The sequence below is a fragment of the Phyllostomus discolor genome, chromosome 2, assembly GCF_004126475.2.
Source record: "Phyllostomus discolor isolate MPI-MPIP mPhyDis1 chromosome 2, mPhyDis1.pri.v3, whole genome shotgun sequence".
NCBI lineage: Eukaryota > Metazoa > Chordata > Mammalia > Chiroptera > Phyllostomidae > Phyllostomus > Phyllostomus discolor.
The window spans coordinates 208,632,296-208,653,004 of record NC_040904.2 but is presented as its reverse complement, the minus strand read 5'-3'; the positions used below and the strand labels follow the sequence as shown (position 1 = coordinate 208,653,004).

The 20,709-nt window shown below is 57.0% G+C and overlaps 1 protein-coding gene across 1 annotated transcript in view; it reads left to right on the top strand.

The window, feature by feature from the left end:
• Positions 1–20,709, top strand: part of LOC114513341 (myosin-9) — an 88,181-nt gene that overhangs the window by 34,226 nt on the left and 33,246 nt on the right. Inside the window, exons 3-9 of the mRNA XM_028532632.2 lie at positions 301–457; positions 13,785–13,812; positions 14,555–14,648; positions 18,658–18,750; positions 19,265–19,328; positions 19,877–19,975; positions 20,396–20,539. Coding sequence (XP_028388433.1) covers positions 301–457; positions 13,785–13,812; positions 14,555–14,648; positions 18,658–18,750; positions 19,265–19,328; positions 19,877–19,975; positions 20,396–20,539 — 679 coding nt within the window. The remainder of the gene's footprint in view (positions 1–300; positions 458–13,784; positions 13,813–14,554; positions 14,649–18,657; positions 18,751–19,264; positions 19,329–19,876; positions 19,976–20,395; positions 20,540–20,709) is intronic.

The window sequence follows — 20,709 nt, the reverse complement described above, 5'->3', positions numbered from 1 at the left end:
GGGTTCTGTAACCGAACTTCTGCACTCCGTGAAGCTCGCCACGGACCTTGCCCAAGGCACACGCTCATCCACAGGCAAAGCCTGCCGCTGTCCTGCCACTGAGGGAGGGCCCTCTCCCAAAGACAGCAGAGATGGTGCCGGTGCCCCACGGGGCAGCAGGTCTGCGGAGCGGGGCCCAGGCAGCGCTTTCCCATCAGTCTGACCCGGGGGCCTCGGGGGCAGCGGATCTGTGCCCCCAGTTTGCACGCCGCTGAGAGTGACACTCCCTAACCCATTCCCGTTTGCTGCTCTTTTCTTCAGACCTATTCGGGCCTGTTCTGTGTGGTCATCAATCCTTACAAGAACCTGCCCATCTACTCTGAAGAGATCGTGGACATGTACAAGGGCAAGAAGAGGCACGAGATGCCCCCGCACATCTACGCCATCACAGACACCGCCTACAGGAGTATGATGCAAGGTGAGTGCCGTGGCCTTCCAGGTGGCTCTCTTCACCTGCCGTTGGCCGGCACCCTCGCAGGGGCTCACTCACTAGTCCCGGCGATCTAGTGGCTGGATTGGTGGCCAATGGACTGGTGATGGGGCTGTGCATTGTGGAGGTCCGTAAGCCATTGTGTGAGAGTCAAGACCCACGGTTATAAAGGGCATGCTTCTATATTGATAGAAAGTTCTAGAAGCTTTGATTTCCCAATTTCTCATTCTTGTCAAAAGCTCTTCCTGCATCAGTCCTCTCACTTCTGGGCCCCTTCTACTCCCTTTCCTCCTTGTTTTTTACCTCTCACTCGCTTCCCCAAGCTCTGGAGATATGCTTGAGTTTTTCCCACCAAAAAACAGACGTAAAGGCTCCCCTGAATTCTGTACCCCATTCCAGCTGGTCCCTGCTCCCTCCGTCCCATCACAGCAGGGTTCTCTAGGGGAAGTGTCCATGTGCGGCTGGCCCCACCACTGCTTGAGGCTGCCCCACAAAGGTCACCCTCGCCCCTGTGTTGGGCAATCCATTGTACTGATGAGTCCTTACTTTATTTGCCCTTTCCCCGGCATCAGACAGTGTTGACCACTCCCTTTCGAAAGCCCTTCCTTCCTTTGACCTTCTCTCTGGTTCTCCTAATCTCTGCCCTCCCCAGCTGTGTAGTTCTTTCCTGTTCCTTCCCCCCGCCTGCACGTTGGTGCTCCTCAAGGTCTTGTCTGCTCGCTCTGCGTATTCCTCTGGAGGACGGCGCCCTTCACTCCGCTGGCCCCTCCATCACTTTCTGGCCGAGGACTGGCACTGGCGTCTGAGCCCCACGGGCTCCCAGCCACCATTTCTCCGCTCAGCCTTTCATCCAGGCCTGGAACCTGGCTCATCTTGCACTGTCCTCTCTTTCTCACCCCCTTCTCCAAGCCCTTCAGCACTTCCTACAGATTCCATCTCTTGTCACGTTTCGCTCTCCTGCCCCTCCTTATCCCCGTGGCCCGGCCTTAGTGCAGGCCCCCACAGTATTTCGTCTGCATGATTGCTATGGCCTCCTCACCTTCACTTTTTAGTAGAGTCCCTCTCTCTGTTTCCACCAGAGGCCTCTTTCTAGAATGCAAATCTGATCATATGCCAATTTGAAACCTTGAAAAATCTTGAAAAGGCGCCTCGTTGCCCCTGGCATACCCCTCCAGCCCTCCAGCACACACAGCGCCCTCTGCCATCGGCCCCACCAACCTCTGCAGCTTCCCGGTAGCATGGAACCCCTTACATTTCTCTAGCAGCCTCTCTGCCTCAAACCGCCACACCTGTCCCTCTGCCTGCAGCACCTGGCAAGTCCCTGTTCTTTTGTTAAAGACACGACTGACTGAAGCATTACCGCCCCGCAGGGAGGCTGTGTGGGCTCGGTTTGCATAAGCGCCCTGGCAATACTTTATTTGAATTAGATGTTTACACATTTGTTTTTCTCTCCTAGACATGGACAGGGCTTGTGTTGCCTTTATATTCCCAGTGCTTAGCTGGGCTACGGGCATATGTTTGCATTTACTGTACCTTGGAGTCAAGTTCAGCTTTCAGGCAGGGCCATATTCTCCTATCTTACACTGACAGTGGGTTTTCACGTCCTATATTACACGTGCTTCCTGTATTTCTTTAAACTTTGTAATTAACCTAGGCAGTGACAGTAACGCATCTTGTGGTGTTAGCAGCTTTGTCTCCGGTTTAGTGGTTTAACATGGTAGCCTGGCCCTGGCTGGGTAGCTCAGCTGGTTGGAGTGTTGTCCTGCTGGCACCAAGGCTGCGGGTTCAATCCCTTGGCAGGGCACATACAAGAATCAACCAATAAGTGCACGAAAAGTGGAACAACAAATTGAGGTTCTGTTCTCTCTTCCAAAATCAATAAAATAGATAAATAAATCTTTAAAAGTAAGTGCAGTGGTAGCACGCCGGTCTGTGTGTACTGCACACGCACGCAGCGCTGAGGGGAAGGCCTTGGGCTCCCGGGCTGGTGAGTCGTGAGTGGTGCACAGGCTGGGCCCAGCCTCTGGCTTATGCTCATGTCTAACGGAGTTCCTTGCGGAAGCCAGCCCTTCAGCGTTAAGGCGGCGTGTCTGTTTCAAAGCGCTAACCAGAGCAGTCTGGCGGAAGAATATTCCATGAGTTTCCAGAAGAGCCTGAGTCCTGTCTCTAGACAGGTTGGGTGTCCGTTTTCTCCTGGCTCCTGTAATTGGCCAAGTCCAGAACGTGCATCCGGAGTATTCCTGCACGCTGCACTCCTGAATCGGGAATGCGCCCACACCTGGGTGCTGGAATGAACCGTGTTCATCGAGTGGGCTTGCTTCATTTTCAGACGAGCTGTTGTGACAAAGTAGTGATGCAAAGCATGGCCCCAGGAGTTGACGTTCTTGGAACTGGACTCCCCGACAACCTGTGCGACCCCTTCGCAAAGAGATTCATTCGTGTTTTGTTTATTCAGTCACAACAACAAAAAACACAGGGGCGAACGTCAGCTCTATAGGTTGGAGATCATTTTAAAAAATAAAACTGTGCAGAGGGCTGGAACTTTCCTTTGTGCTGACCAGGAAGTCTTGGCCATAACAGAATGGCCTTGATACTAACCGAGGGGCGGCCCCAAATTACGAGGGCAAGTGCATGGGTGTTTCGTCCTCTGGAGACCAGAGATAGGACATTTATTTGTGGGATGGGGAACTGAGATCCTGGTGCTTCTCTGTAACGGTCTGTGCAGGTGCCGGGGCCACGTACGCTGTGACCCTCCATCTGAGAGGCTCTTGCTCACCTTCAGTTAATTTTTGACTTGCTGTAGTTCTTACACTCCCGTGCTGGCTGACTGAGACATTTCCAAGTTCCTCTTGTTAAACACAGTTGACCTGCAAAGCAATTAGCAGTAGGCCTCTTGTTCCTGGGGCAGGGAGGAAGTTAATTAACAGAAGTTGCCCCTGTTGTGACAAGCTGGTTCGTAGTAAAGAAGGTTCCTGAGGAGGAGCCTCTGGTTCGTACCTTAAGTTGGGTGTCTGCAGGGAGCCTCGGGGTCAGCAAGCTGTTAGAATGAACTCCTTTCTTTTCGAGAGCATATCTTAGCACATGCTGCCCCCCTGGGTTTGATGGGAACAGGGTTGTTCTCTGCCACTCACATCTTAAAAGGCACGCCAGACAGTCCCTTTTCTGCTTTTTCTGTAAACAAGAATAAAAAGATTGCCTCTCTGCTGGTTGTGGCTTATGACAGACTAGCATTTATTCTGGCAAATAGGGTAGTTGGTGGCTTTGTCTGGGGACTTTTATGAGATGAGTTGTTTGGCCCTTTCAAGGGACCTCCCTTTGTCTCTCCTCTCGGAAGTGCCCTGGTTTTCCTGTGAGCCCTGACGCATGCCTGTCGTCCTGGGGTTGGTATCACAGCACCCCCTGTCACTTAGAGAAGCGTCCTGGTGTAGATGATGAGGCATGTGGTTACTCCACCTACGTTGGGGTTTCTTAAACTGCCACACTGGACGTTTGGGGTCAGGCCATTCTCTTTGGGATGCTTGTGTTATGCATTGCTGGCTGTTTGCACCGTCTTGGCCTCTACTCACTGTACGCCAGGACCACCCACCGTCTCTGTCCTCATGTACAGCTACCAAATGTCCTCTGCGGGACAAAACTGCCCCCACTGGAGAACCGTTGACTGCACCAGAGAAGCATTGCAGGTTGGTTTTACTCTGAGTGTCAGCTCCCATCAATGAGTAGTGGCTCGCCCCGCCCTCCTGGGCAAGGACCTGAGATTCAGTGCCAAGGAATGCTGGGATAGATTAGTGCTGTCTGCCGTGGGCACGGGATGGCACATGGCAGGGTATGGTGTTCTGCATTAGGCCTTAGAGATAAAAGATGGAAAGTCCTAGAATACCCAGAGGTTTAGGACTTTATCCTGGCCCTGGAGGCTCTGGCATTCTAAGTGGAGAGACGAGACGTATTTGTCCACAGAGATCTGTGGCCATGGCTCTGTGACAAGACAAGTTGCTACCCACACCTGGTGCCAGCACAACTGCAGCCAGGTGTTGGGGGAACTCAGGAAGGTGTGGGCACCGAGGCCTGGGAGAGCTGGGCAGGCACCGTGGTGGTTGGGCCCAGCGGAAAGGCTGGCAGGGTTCTGTCAATAAGCGGTTACAGTGCAGCCCAGACGTGCCCGGCACAGTTTTGTTTGTTGTTTTAATCCCCAGCCTCGGGTTTAATTAAAGTTGCGGTGACGTAGTTGTTTTACCCTCCCAGCCTTGGCTTTCCCGATTGGCTCATTTGTTGTCACGGCCGTTAATGGGTCTCCCCGTCCTGGGGATTGAACCAATCCTCAGGACTCGGCGAAGCCCCAACTGTGCGAGGCCAGGCGGAGGAGAGGACATAAACTGTGCAGCTGCCTCTGCTCGGCAGACATGAGCCCTGGAGGGGGAGAGGAGCCCGTCGGGCGCAGGAACCAGGGGCTGCCCTCTGCGCGTGAGAGTGTCCGTGTTCTCACAGAACTGGCCGGTGAAGGAGTTTGACTGGAGCCCAGTTATCTCCCCAGTAAGAGTGGGGAAAAGACCCCCCTCTCCTCTGTTCCTTCGAGTGCCGGTCACTTTCGGTGGCTTTATGGTATTTTAATGAGCTCCCGGCGTGTCTGGGGCAGTGGCGGCAGGGTCTGCTTTCTCTCCTGGCCTGAACTAACCTCAGCCGTTTAACCCTTGGCTCTGCTTCTCAGCGGAAGCTGCACTGGAGGTGGCTGGTCACCAAGCCGATGCTCCAAGTGCCCGGTGGGTGTCCCCGTTCCTCGCGGCGGTTGCCTGACCTTCGGGGAAACAGTGGAGGGTAGAACTTCGGCGCTGCCTTCACATCTCAGCACGACGCTTGTCATTCCCAGGAGAAGGGACAGGCCCAGAAACGATAACTGCCCTGTCTGAAGGCCCGAAGCTGGTTAGCTCCAGAAGCCAGGGTCTCCACACCCCGTCCCGGTGCCCGCTCCCCAGGGATGCCGCTGTTGGCCCTCATTTCTAGGGCTGCTGTTTGGAGGAATCCTCCCCTCCGGCCTGCTGGTTTGGAGGAGGCGCAGCCCGCGTCCCCTCTGTCCGCGTTCCGTCTGCCCTGGTGGTTGTCGCCCCCGAGGGGCACTCTGCTCTCCAGGCTCTTTCTGAGGAAAAGCACTGTGTCGGCGAGAGGCGGGGGAATGCTTCGAAGGTACAGTGAAGCGTGGCTTGGAGCAGACCCGCCAGGCCGGTCGGCCGCGGAAGCCACAGATGCGATGACTGCACTTAGGCAGGAATGTGCCGACCAGGAGGCTCGGCCAGCCCGCCGCCACCGCACACAGAGGCGCGCTGTCTGCAGGGAGGTCTGGGGCGGGCCGCTCGCCCGCGTGGGCTGTGGGCACAGCTTCGGTTCACCCCGAGGAGTGTGCTCTGTGCCTGCGCGTGGCTCTGCACGTTAACTGAGCACCTACTGTGTGCTAGTTGTGGCCCTGCCTGGAGGAGGTCAAGGGCCAGCCTCGAGAGGCAGGTAAATAAACTTTAGGAGGAGAGTGAGAGTCTAGCACAGAGGGGCCCCCCATCTAGCTTTGAGGGTGCTGGGGTGGCGGGGGGGCTTTGGTAACGACATAACCTTCTGTGGCAGGTCACCAAAAGGGTCTGCTGGACCTCAGCTGTAGGGAGAAACTTGCCTTGTGAACAGGAAGTATGGTGTGGGGAAGAGAGCATGGGGTTTGGGCTGGGTTTGTGTCAGAATCTGCCACTTCCCTGATTGTGAACCGGGCTCTGGCACGCTCACTTACTCCGCCTGGGCCTTGTGTTCTTGTCTACCTCTTGGGCTTAATAAAACGTGCTTGGCAGGGTTACTGTAAGAATTAGAGAAGGCTTCTTGGCCTGCGGTAAGTGCCCCTTAGAAGGTAGCAGGAGGAGTCTGGCAAGGCAGTTTCCGGACTGAACTGTGGCTGTCTGCAAGTAGCGTGCTCCTTCAGCCCACACTCCCGCTGCTCAATGAAGGTGATAACCAGTTGCTTCCTCCAGGCGGGCGGGCGTCTTACTCTCCTCAAAGAGCACTGTCTGAGAGGCCGGGCTCTGCTAGCAGCACGCACAGGAAGTGGCCTGTCGAGGCTGCCTTCCCGCAGTGATCCCACAGTACGCAGGCGTGCGCCAGCACACAGGGTCTCCGACTTGTCTGATCTAGTCCACAGACCCGGAGAGAGCCTTTGGGCCAACATGGCGTCCGTGGGGCTTTTGGAGGATGTCGTGTGTGCTATCGAGGCGGTTCTTTAGCCACAGTGAAGTGATGTGCTGTGGGGGTCTCCTGGGGCTCCGTGACAAGCAGCCTGAGCCCTCTCCCAGACTCGGAGCCGGGATCAGGAGGCACTTTCCTAGGGTTGGCCCTAGGAGGCTGCTTTGTCACGCGCACCCCGCTCCCACCCACCCAGGAAAGCCCCGCCCCTGGCATGAGGCTGCTTAATTATAATGTGGTCACGCCTGTCCGTCTTGTTTCTGTAAAACGTTCTTTCTACAAGAGGAATCTGTGGTTAATGGATCCTTCTCGGGCCTGCAGCTTTGGGCTTGCGTTGTTGTTCAGTTCTTATTCCAACCCGACGGCCCACTGTGCTTTGCTCTGTGCCCGCTGAAGTAGAGGAAAAGAAAGAAGTGCCCTCTTGGAGCCTGCAGCTTTGGGGGTGATTGAGAACTTGGCCCAGGGTCTGTGTTACCGCTCCCCCAGAACACACAACAAAAGCTCACCTGCGGGGTCTCCAACAGCGAGGCCACTTTGGGCTCTCAGCCCCCTGGACGCGCTCCCCTCTTCCTGCCCAGGGGACGCCGCTCACCATCCCGTTTCTGCTGCTCTCGGAGGGCCGCGCTGCGCTGTCACGGCTGAACAGTGGCGCGTTCGGAGGGAAGGGTTGCTTCCCGTCCCGGCCCGGTTTCTGTAATCGCGTTATCAGATGAGAAAAAGAATTCCCTAAAACTTAAGAGATAAGGAGAGCCGCAAGTTGCAGGGCTAAAAATAAGGATCCTATCTGTGGCTTCTAAAAAAAAAACTCCTCTTGTCTCGGCGGAGGAGTTGGTCCACCTTTGCAATAAACTCTGAGCAACTGAGATGTCCTGCAGGTGAACGGACGGCGCGGGCGGGGCTCAGGGTGCCATTCCAGCTGGGCTTCCTGGCTCTTGCTGAAGACCTTGTTTCTCCAACGCAAGCTGGTTCACAAATACAATGGGGCAGAGGTCTCTAAGCTGAAAGCCGAGGAAGGAAGCCATGCTCTGGGAGCAAGTTCAGGCCTTTCGGGGCATTTGATCGCCCCCTTCTCCAAAGTGACCGTGGCCCGACTTCTTCAGGAAGCGTCTTCATGTGCCGTTATTGTTCCTCTCCCAGCATTCAAGTTCCTGGTATTCTCCAGCAAGGTTGACCCAACTCATCAAAAGGGTGTTTTCTCGAAGTCCATTGTTCTCTTTGCAGGGCCGGCTGGGTGTGCTTCCAGCGTTGAGCCACGTGTGTCCTGAGCTTTGCCTGGCAGTGTCTGTCTTGTTCCCTGTTGGTGGCCTGTTGTCCTTTCCTGTCCTCCCCTTTCTCCCCCACTGAGAGCCCAGCCCTCTGCAGACCTGTGGTCCTGGCTTAGTCCTTTCTGCCCAGGGTCCTGCCTTGCTTTCCGTTTCTCCAAGGGGAATGCCGTTGAAGAGCAGGGCAGACCTGATCTCAGGGTGTCGGTTCCCTCCCGGTGTCCTGGGGGCATTTGCTGAGGGCCGTCAGCACGCAACGTGCGTGCGGCTTTTGAATTTCCCTCCACTCTGGCAGACCTGTCAGAGCAGCACCCTGTGGGAGGACATTTGCTCCTGGCCCCACCCATGAGAAAGGTGGATAGACAGTGGTTTCCGGCAGGTTTGGCTGTGCTCTGGGAGCTCACCCGTGTGAGCTGCTGGGTGCATGGTGGCTGAGAGAAGGCTTGCTTGGGGCCTTGCTTGCCCTCCCACATAATGGAAGCTAAGTGCAGTCCCCTGGGCTTCTTTCTAATTATCAAGGGCGCCTGGTGAGGAGGGCTGTCTCTTCTCTGCCTCCTGTGACTGGGGACAGGGCCTCTCCAGCAGGGTTCACCTCACGGCCCTGTGTGGCAGAGTGGGTAGGCGGAGGAGGCGTGGGGCCAAGTCCAGCGGGCTTCTGGCTTGCGTTGCGGCTCTGGTCAGGGTCTAGCTTTGTGCCTTGGAGAGAACGTTGCCGGTGACTACACTGTGTGCTTGGGAGTCACCGGCGGGGACTGCCGTCTCGCTGGCTGACTGCTAGGTGAGCAGGCCGCCAGAGGCTCCATGACACAGGCCTCTGCGGCCCGGCATCCACCCGCAGCGTCTGCTAACGTGAAGCGTTCTTTTGCACCTGCTTTTTCTCACCTCTCTGCTTCCCGAGTGCTTGTAACCCAAGCTCATGAATTGGGCTGGCTTTGGAGAAAGTAGTAGACAGCTTGCAAGGCCCCATGTGACACCTGATGAGTGTGGATGGCCCTTTCTGTGCAGCGCTGAGACAGGGCTGCTGGTGGTGCAGTGCCCTGCCCTGTCGGAGCTCTCTGGAGGAGCGCTAGGCATCCCGAGGCCTGGGTTCTTGGCTCAGCTCGTGTGACCTTGATCAAGTCATTGGGTTTCTCGGGATGCAGTGTCCTGGCCTCTAGACACAGGTGGTGCAACCGGATGCCCTCTAGGGCCTTCCCACCTCCAGGTTCTGAGCTTGAACCCACAAGTATCTCCATGCCTTATACTTGGTTTTGGCCCGAGTGTACTTGCACTGTGGCCCCATGAGCCCCCAATACGTCCACGAGAGGCTCTGGGGGAAGGAAGTCTGGAGCCCAGGAGTTTGCCTTGGGCAGCCTGAGGCTTGCTGCCCAGGTGACATGCAGCAGGGGTCACACAGTGAGCGGCCCCGGGGTCTGCTCTGCAGTTTTTGTGAAAGACAGATCCCTTCGTGGTGGAACGCTTCAGCCCGTTTGTCATGGGTCATCTCAACATCTCTCCCCACGCAGCCATGTCTCCCAGTGTGACACTGCCCCTGGAGTCTTCGTTTCTTGTTTCAAGCAACCTGGTGGACCCGAAGATGGGGCCCGGGGGCAGGACCTCTTCCAGGTGTGCTCCTGAGAGAGCAGCTCTGGCCGAGCCCCGGGAGGCGGCCTTATCTGAGTGAGCGTTGCTGTTGCTGCAATGAGTCAGCCCCGCCTCGACTGTTGGGGAACCAGGCTCGCTCTCTGTAACTTCCTGTGGGGGCTGATGTCACCGCTGTGTGATCCTCGTGGCCTTTTATGGACAAGAACCGGCAGCTCCTCTTACACAGGAAGTGAGAGATAAGGCCCTCCTGGCAGACGGCTGTCTGAACCTGGGTTGAAATACCTGTGGTCAGGTGTCCCCCTGCATCCACCTGAGCAGGGTCTTCTAAGCTGCCCGGAAACACTCGCCCTTGGATATCACCGCTTAAGATCCAGAGGGCCCCAGGGCATTCTGGGTCTAAGATAAAATCAGGAGAGGGGATGGCCTGGACTCTGAACACGTAATGGATAACCTTCCTGTCGTTCCCAGGGGTGTGCAGGGAGGGCTGGGAGGCACGGAGGGCCAGGTTGTTAAGGACAGCGTTTCTCTCTCTCTCTTTTCCCCCAAATTGTATTTATTTATTTATTTATTTGAGAGAGAGGAAGGCAGGGAGAAACAGAGGGAGAGAGACACCTACGTGAGGGAGAACCATCATCGATCAGTTGCCTCTTGTATGCATCCCAACTAGGGGCCAAACCCACAGCCTCGGCATGTACCCTGACCCGGAATCGAATCCATGATCTTTTGCTTTGCGGGACAATGCTAAGAGCACCGAGCCACACCAGTCAGGGAAGACAGGGTTCCTGAGCGCTGGTGCCGTGCTGCACGTATCAGGCACCCACTCCGTTCAGGCCTCAGAGCGGCCCTGCCAGCGAGGCCTGCCCCCTGATTCCCCGAGAGGAGCAGGGCCAGGCATCACGAGGGGGGGCGGGGTGCAGAGTGAGGATTAGAACCACGGCTCTGGAGCACCTGGCACCTCTCCAGACTCGGGAATCGGGGGTTGTCAAAGTGTGCTCTAAGGAACCCCTGTATCCACCTCCCAAGCAGCTCTGGATTTTATAACCGGTCTTCACAGTGGGGATACGGGAAGATTTAATCTGAGGAAAGGCTGCTGTTTCTTTTTAAAGCGCGCAGTGCAGAGGGTCATAATCTGGCCTCCCTACCCTCTCCCCACCTAGGTAAGGCTGGGCAGGAGGGGGGTTGGGCTCTGAGGTCAGGCTAAGGTTCATCCCGATGGGGAGCCTGTTTCCCAGAACAGGGTTGTTCCTGGGGGGTGCTTTCCCCGGGCCGGGATACAGGGTTCCTGTCTCCTCTGGTGTGAATGAATGAAGGAAGGAAGGGTGTTTTCAAATAAGCCCTTAATTAGTCCAAACGGGCCCAAATAAGGCCGTGAACCAAAACGACCTAGCGGGCTGGACTCTCGGGTGTCCCCGTCCCGTGAGACGGAGACGCCCGTGTGGGGAAGGGCCTGTGGAGTGAATGTTAAGGAGGGTCCTCATGGGATGCGGAGCCACCGGAGTCAGGGGGTCAGCCGACTGGTGGCCGAGAGCTCTAACCCTTCTGCCAGGCCAGGGACAGCTCGGGAACGAAACAGGAACTGCTGCGAGAGTAGGCCTCTGCAAAACAGGGACACTGCCTGCCTGGCCTGCCCCTCGGGTCACTGTAAGGCCGCAAGATGACAGACCCAAAGCTGCTGTAAGGACTGAAAAGACCTTCCTGATGTGTAGGGGCCATGGTGTCATGCATGGTAGGCGGGTGGACTTGGGGCACCAGGTGGTGGGGACAAGAGTTGAGGAAATGGGATAGGCCTCCCACCAGTTTTCCTCTGCGAAAGCATCTGCCCATATGAGTGTTTTGGCACAGTGAATTAAGGGCTCTTTAAAGTGAAAAATGAAGGTTCGTTGTCTTTCCTCTTAGCCTATGTTAACAGTGCTATCTGGAATTCAGGACTTGGAGGTGAACGGTCAGAGGAGAGGAAGGGCTGGGGTCGGGGAGTCGGGTACATGGAGGTTACGTAACGAGGCTGGTCTGGAATTGGAATTGATGTGTGCAGGGATCTGTGTGCATGTGCATCTCTCATGCATGCACCTATGTGTGCCTGTGCATGTGTGTCCGTGTGCAGCTTGCCCATGCCCCTGTGTGTGCATGTGTGTCTGTGTGTGAACATGCACCTATGTGCTCGAACCCACGTGTGCGAGTGCGGCAGGGAGGGCTGTGCTTCCTGTTGTTCAGCAGCTTGGCATCTGGCTCCTCACACAATTAGAGGAATTCCAGCCATCCCAGGGACCAGGCCTAGACGGTTCTGGGAAACGGTTCCTTCGGGAAGGGATGGGAACATTTCCTTTTATGGTCGTGCCGGCCGCTGCTGTCTCGTGACTTGCCAGCACTTGCAGGTACGGTCTTGCCCCCTCGTGAGCGGTGCCTAAACATGCCTGCAGCTGGGGCCGGCCCAGGAAGATGCGGTGGGGGAGCCGGGGCCCCAGATCACAGCCGTTTTTGTCCCAGACCCTTCTCAGTCGCCACACTGCACTTAGCCTCTTAGCAGGCGGGTGATGGAAACTGCTTGTCTTCCCCAACCGCTAGCCCTCAGCCCTGGCCGCAGCCTTGAGGGACGACCCTGTTTTGTGGGAAAGTCGAGATAGGGGAGGCAAGGTTGCCAGCTTCTCTGGGGCCTGCTCTGAGCAGCCGGCAGTGGGGAGCAGAATGGGGGTGGGGTTGTGCGAAGGGGAATGGCTGACTTCCTGCCGTGCTCCCACCTTGCTATTTCTCAGTGGGGGCGGGGACAGCTGCGGAGGAGGATGGGCAGCTGCTGCTTGTGTTGGCTATTAGGGGTAGTTTCCCCCCTTTCTGTCCCACTCCCTCTTCCCCTCCCGAGTGACCTGCAGACCAGAAGAGACAGGGTAGCGAGTGCCCAGCCCAGTACACTGAGAGATCGGGGGTGCTGGAGGCTCACCTCTGCCCCCTGAGGCCATGCACACAGGAAGGCACGAGTCACTTCCCGGGGCCCTGTCCTGCAGGGCCTGGCCGGCAGTGGGGGCCAGTGAGTGTGTCTTTCCAGATGGCCAGCGTGGGTTTCTGCCCAGTAGCTGTGCCGACAGCTGGAAGTGCTCCTGCTGGTCGGACAGTGCCACTGCCAGCCGGTCCGGGTGGCCTCCCGCTGGGGAAGCACACGGGCAGCAGCCAGTTTCGGGGTGCCGCCTGGGTCCGTTCCTGTGTTGTTTCTGTCCTGCAAACCAGTCCTCCCAGGGAGGTGGGGCTGTATTCACTTTATGGATAAGGCAACTGAGAGGAGGGATTACTCTCCACGGCTCCAATATTAGTGAGTAGTCTGGTCCCGGATTCAGGCTGATTTGACGTTCTTGAGCTGGGCGTGTTGCATGGGGTGGGATGAAAGGGGAAAACACGAGTTTGTATTTTCAGACATTGCTTAATAAAATTAGACTCCCAGCACTGGCACTGGTCGGCTCGAAGGTCTTAAAGCATTTCTGTCAAACTCAGCTTCGAAGTGTGGGTATTACTGTCCCCACTGTGCCCGAGGGAAGTGAGTCGTTTGTATCTTCACTTGCGGGGAGGCTCATGCGCTGGGGAGAGTTGCGGAAAGCTCCTGCCAGCCAGCCCTGGAGACCCAGTTGTTACTAGACTGGTCAGAAGCTGTGATTCTGGTGAACTTCTGCTTTTCTCCCAAGTTGTCTAAATTTACACGACTGAGCGGTTCCCACGTGTCAGGCACCATGCCGGTGCTTTCATGAACGCTATTTGCACATATATGATTACTCCCCACCCCAGGAGGAGGCTTGGGCTCCGGGAGCCTGGGCACGTGTCCTAGGCAGCACCTTGCCCCAGGGCTGTCCCACTGCAAAGCCAGCCCCATCTACCACACCCCTCTCCGCGCCTCTTCACCGGTGCTCCTTACTCAGCTGTGGACAATGCTTGAAATACCTGCCACAGGCCCGATTTCCAGCAGCCTGAACCCCCGCTTATAAACACACAGGGAACGCCCCACCTTAGCACTCAGGAAAGCAGACTCCTGGAGAGCTTTTCTTAGACTGACTTTCTCAAAAGTGAGAGAGCCAGAACTGTGTCTGGGGTCATGGGGCGGGGAGGCAGGGAGTGTGGGCAGCAGCTGGAGCTCCTGGAGGAGGAGCCGCTGCCCAGTGAGTGGTGCTGCGCCGAGGAATGCCCCTTCTCTGAGTGGGGCGTGGGTCAGCGTGTGCGGGCAGCTCCTCGGAAGCCAGGGGGAGGCTCTCGTATCTGGTAGAATTAATCCGATGCCTTCTCTGTTTCAGACCGAGAGGACCAGTCCATTTTGTGCACGTAAGTGTTTCTGCCGGGGTGCTGGGTGTGTTGTTCCCTCTGCCCCGACCCCCGAGGATACCCACGCAAACCCAGGCCGATGACTTCCATTCCCGACTCAAGCCCTGCCCCTTCCCCAAGGGATGGGCTACTGAGCGTCCCGCAGTGGGGATGAGCTTTACTTCAGGGGCCCAGATTTAATCGCCTTCCTCAAAGGAGCTGACGGGCCGTGAGGCGGGTGCATAGCAGAGGGGAGAAGCAAGGGTCTTCCCCACAGAGCAGGGCCAGCAGCAGTCGGTCCCTCCAGAGTGCGTCTCTCCTGGCTCTGAGCGGTGGCTCCCTTTACCTGGATGGAAGTGGACGCTGGGCCCCGCCCCCTCATCCTCTGAACTCAACAAGGAGATAAATAAGCCCCGTCGCAGAGGGAGTTAGCGGCACAGGACATTCCTTCTAGTGCAGTTTGAGGGAGCATGCATGAGCGCCTGTGACCCCTGGGTCAACAGCTGCCGCTAAGCGATTCCTAAGACATTTGGCTGCCGAGGCTGCCAAGCGGCCAGGGCAGGCAGCGGGGCCATGAGAAACGGCCTGAGTGAGGATTCCAGAAATAGCACTTGTTTGCCTGTCCCCTTTCCTGCCACTAGGCATTGGGCGCCTCACTGACACTCAGAAGAAAGGTAGGCGGTAGCGCATGCAGTGGGGGAGGGACAGGCTTCAGGGATTTGGCCACCTCCCCCCTGAGAACTTCTTGGCTGTCTCTCTGCAGGGGTGAGTCTGGAGCCGGGAAGACGGAGAACACCAAGAAAGTCATTCAGTACCTGGCTCACGTGGCCTCCTCACACAAGAGCAAGAAGGACCAGGTGAGTGGGGGCCTTCCTCTCCACGAGGGAGATCACTTAATGCTTCGTGGCTCGGCTTAAAATGAGAGCATTTGGGGAACAAGGCAGAAGCTGGGCCCGCTTTCATCGAAGCTGCCGTGTGGCCATCTTGGGGGCGTCCATCGGTAGCCAGCTCGTTTCTCCCTTGGCCTCCCAACTTTCTGAGTTGCTATGGAAACTGGAGCCCACTGGGGGTTGGCAGCTAATTGCCGTGTGGTCTCCACCTCTGAGGTTGGAAGAGGGATTCCAAAACTTGGTTCTCAAGATGATGGAGTCTTGCAGGATCTCGGGCAGGCCTGCATTCGGCTCCCTGCTGTTGACATGCCGCTGGGTGGACAGCTCCCCAGCGAAGAGAGAAAGGGCAGTTGGAAAGCCTTCTCACTTCCCTTTTTCTCCCTCTCCCTCTTGGTGGATTATGGTCGAACTCAGCAGTGTCCTCGCTAGGTGAGCTGCACGTTTACTGCACGTTCTGCACCAGGAATGCGTGTTCTGATCATCGTGTGCCCTTGAATTACGTATTTTTTCCTAAGCAGCTTTTCACTCCACACCATTGTCACTTTCTGCGGCTAGAACTCTTCTCATCGGCTCAGCTCACTGACTGTCTTGTGAGGAGGGGGGCTGGATGTGACACACGGTGACCTCTCGTGCACTCTGAAATGACGGCTCCTGCAGGATGGTTATGGGCCTCATCACCTAGCTGTTCTCAGAAATCCCAGTCCCGCCCAGAGCCCCCCACGTGCACGACAGCCATAACGCCCCGTGCAGAGCCCTGATCCCGGCACAGCAGGACGGGGATCTGCTCTCCCACAGCCCCACGAGCTCAGTGTTCCGGACAGGGTGGAGATGGCCGGCCCCCTTGCCTGCCCTCACTGTGCTGGTCAGAAGCAGTGCCTGGAAGGCCTACACTGGACTTCGCCAGAGTAGGGGGTGGTCAGTCTTAAGCATGCCTGTGTGGTGCTCTCTTTCTTTCTCTTAAACACACACTCGTAAACTTCCCTGTGAAATCTAAGTGTCCGTGGTGTCCCCTCAAGCTGCCAGGGGAACTGTGCCCTCTGGGTGGCCCCCCACCCCCCGACCCCGGCGGGCGGCTGTGCGCAGCGTACGTAAGTAAGTGGTGGTGTGTGTCTCGGTGCATGCGGACCTGGGCGTGTGCTGCAGAATGTCCTGATGAGTACAGTCTTCTGGAACGGAACCAAAAGTAACTTTTCATGTGCCAAGCTTCCCAAGACATTCTGAATCTTTTTCCATGGGGCGTCAGGAGTTATATTTAGAAACTAATAAAGTTTCTTTTGCTCCCTCCCTCCACCCCATTTTCCATTCTTTTTAGGAGGCCTATTTTAAAAACAGGGCTGTGAGGTTAGGCATTCTCTAGCTATGGTTTTCCCCTCTCTGAATTTGCTGCAAAATCCACTTCCCAACTATTTGTTGAATGCCTAGTATGTGCCCGGGTCTCTGGAGGGTGACCTTGGGGTCCCTACTGAGATGAGACCACAGTGAGAGAGCAGGAATGTAGACCCACTTGTGTTACTTGTGGGGCTCCGGCTGCAGAGGGGAAGGCAGGCCCCCGCCCCGAGGTAAGATGGCATGTGGAGGGGGTGTGATAAGTGGAAGCAAACGTGTCACACCCTCTCCTTTAGGCTTTTGTGTGTGCTGGGCGCTCTGTCCCCGACTCCACGTCCCACCCCAGTGACTGAGCAGGTTGCCTCTGGTCTCTGATCACTGCCCAGGCCCCCGGTTGTAAAGGTCATTGACCACGTTGGTTTGTTTCATTGCCTGAAGCTTTAAGGTGATTTTCCACACAGGCTGGGCCACGAGACACTCTTGAACATGGTTTACTGCTCTTGCAGTCGGAGGCCTGCCGTGGCATGCCGTGGCAGAGCTCTCTCCGTCGTGCAGTGAGTGACTCAGTTGCTCGTCCCAAGACCACCCACCGGGACACCCCCCGGCCTCACCTTGCTGTGGGAAGGCTGGGCTTTGGCGGGGCTGCAGGTTGGCAAAGTAGGGCTTGAGCGAAGGGACTTCCCAGGTGGACTTCTGTGGTCTGAACAGTGACCTTTGTCCCACCTCCCTTCCTTCCTCTATTTTTTATGCTCCAGTTGTAGTTCATTGCCAGAAACAACCCCCAGTGAAGCCTTTCAGAAACCAGATGGGTAATCCCAAACCTTATGAGAATACGCTGCCTACAGTACCTCCTACTTTCATATTATGCAAATTTCATTGAAAAAGTAAGTCCTCTGTGCCCAAATAGGTATCAGTAAAGAAAACCCCCTAGCTTAGCCATCACCATCGTCAGCAGGGAGCTGGCCTTTGGGATCCCAAATGGTTGCTTCCGAGTTTGGTCTGGCGATCCTGTGATCCATGGCAACAACCCGTGGTCCTGAGACAGAGGCCTTAGGTTTGCCTCCAAGCCGAGGTGGTGGCAGGTTGTAGTTGGGGCCACGCTCCCATCTATCTGCGGGAATGGGAGTGGCTCGGCCAGCCCGGCCGCCCGGCGTGTGTTTTGAGAGGACGTTTTAGTGGGTGGGGGAGTAGCTCTCTCAATCAGATCTGGCCCCGTGGGCTGCCTTGCTGACTTCCCAGTCTGCCCGAGTCCCAGGAGCGGCAGTCCATTGTGCCGTGACCACTGGTGCCAGGCACATAGGGAGAGCCTGCTCTGTGGGTGTTGGACTCCTGCCCCTTGACCTGGCTGCTCTGGTCCTCCTCCACTTAGCCATACAGTCTGAGAATAGAAGACTCCCCCAGGCCCAGGAGGGGGTGGGTGTGCCGGATCCCTTCCGGTTTCTGGTGTACTTCCTGCCTGCTCAGCACTGTGCATCCAGGCCTCGTCTGCGGCAGGTATGCCTGGAAGTCTAGTTCACGACTCTCCCGGGAGCGCACGCTGCTACCGGTCTTCCTCTTCATCACTCACAGGCAGCCTTTATTCCCGTCAAGTCCTGGCTTGACTCCAGTGTTGCTAATAAATACAGAGCCCTGCCTGGCCCTCGCAGGATCGTCTTTCCCCATAGAGGGTACCCAGGTATTAAGGTGAACGAGACCCATGTTTTCCTCGGCCAGTGTCAGGTATTATCTGGCCTGCTGGGAGGACAATGGCTGCTTCCAAAGTTGATCCGACCTGACAGGTAGAGCGTCCAAGGGGGGCGGGGCAGGGCGGGAGGATGGCAGTGCCTGACAGCTGTTGGTAGAAGACTCAAATGCAATAAATACCTGCATTGCTGGTTGATAGCTGCGCGGCCTCAGTCAGATCATTCTCCCTCGCTCAGCCTCAGTTTCCTCTTCTTTGAAATGGGGCTACTCTGCTTTGCCTGCCCCGGGTACGACAAGACTCCAGGGAGAAGAAGGCATACGGGTGCGTTTTGCCAACCGCAAAGCATCACGAGGCCACAAGGAGAGTTTACTGGTGTGGACCGGCAGTTCAGAGTCCTGTTGGTCCCAAGCTCAGATACCTGATGTGCTGGGACGCAGGTTTGGGGGTGGCAGGATGGGACCAGCAAGGAAAGTGCAGTGTTTAGCAGGACACAGATGAGGTGAGATTGTGTCTTTTGTAGATCTGTCCTGTGAAGCAGAGAAAAACATGGCGTGTTGGTGGGGACTGAGGCAAGGAGGGCCGAGGGAGAAGGGACAGAGTCCCCCTGTCTCTTTTTTGGTTCACGTGCTGTCTCCAGCGCATCCTCCGGGTTGGTCTGGGGTCCTCGTACCAGGTTCCTGGAGCTGGGTTACTTGCGCTTTCCCTTCCTTGCTAAGGACTGCTGGTCGGTCAGTCCAGGGAACTATATTCAAACCAGCCAAGGTCTCTGGAGGCCTGGCAGGAAGGTTGCTCTCGAGTGACACAGGGCCCAGGCTGAGGCTGGCGTGGAGGGCCACCAGAAGCCTGTGTTCCAGGCCTGTTGGGCCTGTAGACATGGCTCTGCCACTGTCCCCTCCACCCGGCGGAGCAGGTTTGGCAGCCCAAGCCATCGCCTGGCCTTCACTGCACCTCTGGGTTCCCTTCCAGGGCGAGCTGGAGCGGCAGCTGCTGCAGGCCAACCCCATCCTGGAGGCCTTCGGGAACGCCAAGACCGTGAAGAATGACAACTCCTCTCGATTCGTGAGTAGTGGCCGACCGCATCCCAGCTCGCGGGGCAGACGCGCCTACTCAGCTGTGGCACATGGTGCCTTCCAGCTGGGTGCTCTCTCTGGCTTTAAGAGTGATGGAGAGTCGGACTTAGTGCTTCCTGGGCCCACTGCGCGGGGCAGTCGGGATTGTGCCCCAGCCAGTGCATGTCTGTGTGAGTGGTTTCTTCACTGCTGGTGCCTCTGGCTGTGCCGGTGCAGCCAGTGACCCTTTAGAACCCCATGCCCGATTAGGCAGCGAAGAACACTTCTTCCCCTGCCCCCGCTGAGGAACTTGGGTACCATTGGACCTCATCCTGGTTCCAGGCTTGAAGCAGTGTGGCCCTTCCGAGTCCCGGGAACCCACCCACGTGGTGCAGGGGGCGGGGGTGGCCCTGGCCACCAGGCACGTGACATAGTCTTTTGGGTTTCTCCCTCCAGGCTTTACCACCTGGAGGTGGGGCCTGGAGGGCGGGGCCTCTGATCTCATCATCCTCTTTCTTTCCTAGGGCAAATTCATTCGCATCAACTTCGACGTCAATGGCTACATCGTGGGAGCCAATATTGAGACTTGTATCCTTGTGGCTAATTGGAATAAGAATGCTGTGGGGGGAAGTGACTTTGATGGAGGAGAAGCTGCTTCCCTTTATGGGCCTGTTACGACATCTCCCCTGTGGCCTCGGGAAGAGCCCAGCAGAGGCCCTTTGGAAACCCAGCCAGAGCCAGGAGTTCCTTTACTCGCAGGATGAGGCTCCGCTTCGAGTGGGTGGGACTGCTGGAGCTCATCCAGTATGGTGCCCAGAGAGGCGGCGTTGGGGTGAACACTAACTTATTTCTCCCCTACACCAGCACTATTGGCCTTTGCCAGTGGGAGTCTCCTGAGCTCCTTCGGCTCTTGAGAAGGGGGCCCTTGACGTAGACAAGGCTCCCGGGTATGGGCACTGTTCTTCAGACAGGCTGCACCCTGGAAGGATAGAGCCACGAGAACGTGCTTTTGTTCCATTTGGCCGTTCTGCACCATTCTCGGCACCTGGGGAAGCTCAGGGGCTTTTGGTGGGAGTTAGAGGAACGGGGAGGGTTGCCTTCCTTCCGGCTCTCACAGCTCCTCAACGTCTGCAAAGATCTCTTGGAGAAATCTCGTGCCATCCGCCAAGCCAAGGATGAGCGGACCTTCCACATCTTCTACTATCTCCTGTCCGGGGCTGGAGAGCACCTGAAGAGTGAGTAGAGGGCCTGCGGCCTGACGCGTGCGCTGCCAGGCCCAGGGGCTCCGCCCGCAGTCCGGCCACAGGCTCCCGCTGGGAAATGAACACTCTGGCCTTGGGCTGGGGAGGAGAGGCCAGATGAGTTCTGTTTTCCGGGCCATCCTGAGGGCCCAGCCTCTGTTTCTGACCGCACCAGAGCAAAGCCAGGGCAGGCTGCATGTGCGCCTGTGAGTCACGGCCTCCGAGGCTCTCGGGCTCTGGGCATGCTGGTCTCACACACTGTGGAAAGGCAGCGTTCCTGGCTGCTCCGAGGTTCTGGGGTATCGTGGGGCTTCGGGGGACTTCCCGGTCTCCCAAACCGCTGATGTGTCGGCGTTGACCGGAACCTCTGGTGTTAGCACTTCACCGACCGCCCTTGCCTCCCACCCCTCACAGCGGATCTCCTGTTGGAGCCATACAACAAATACCGCTTCCTGTCCAATGGGCACGTCACCATTCCCGGTCAGCAGGACAAGGACATGTTCCAGGAGACCATGGAGGCCATGAGGATTATGGGCATCCCAGAAGAGGAGCAAATAGGTACGGGGCTGGCCCTCCTGTGGGTGAGGGAGGGAGGCTGGAGGCTGGTCAGCACGTCCTCTTGGCTGTCAGGGCAGCCGACGGGCCTGGGGAGAGCTTCCTGCTGTCTCGGGCTCTTGGGGAGCCCTGTCTCAGCCAGGAGGAAGGCCGCGCGTGTGCGGGAGATGGTA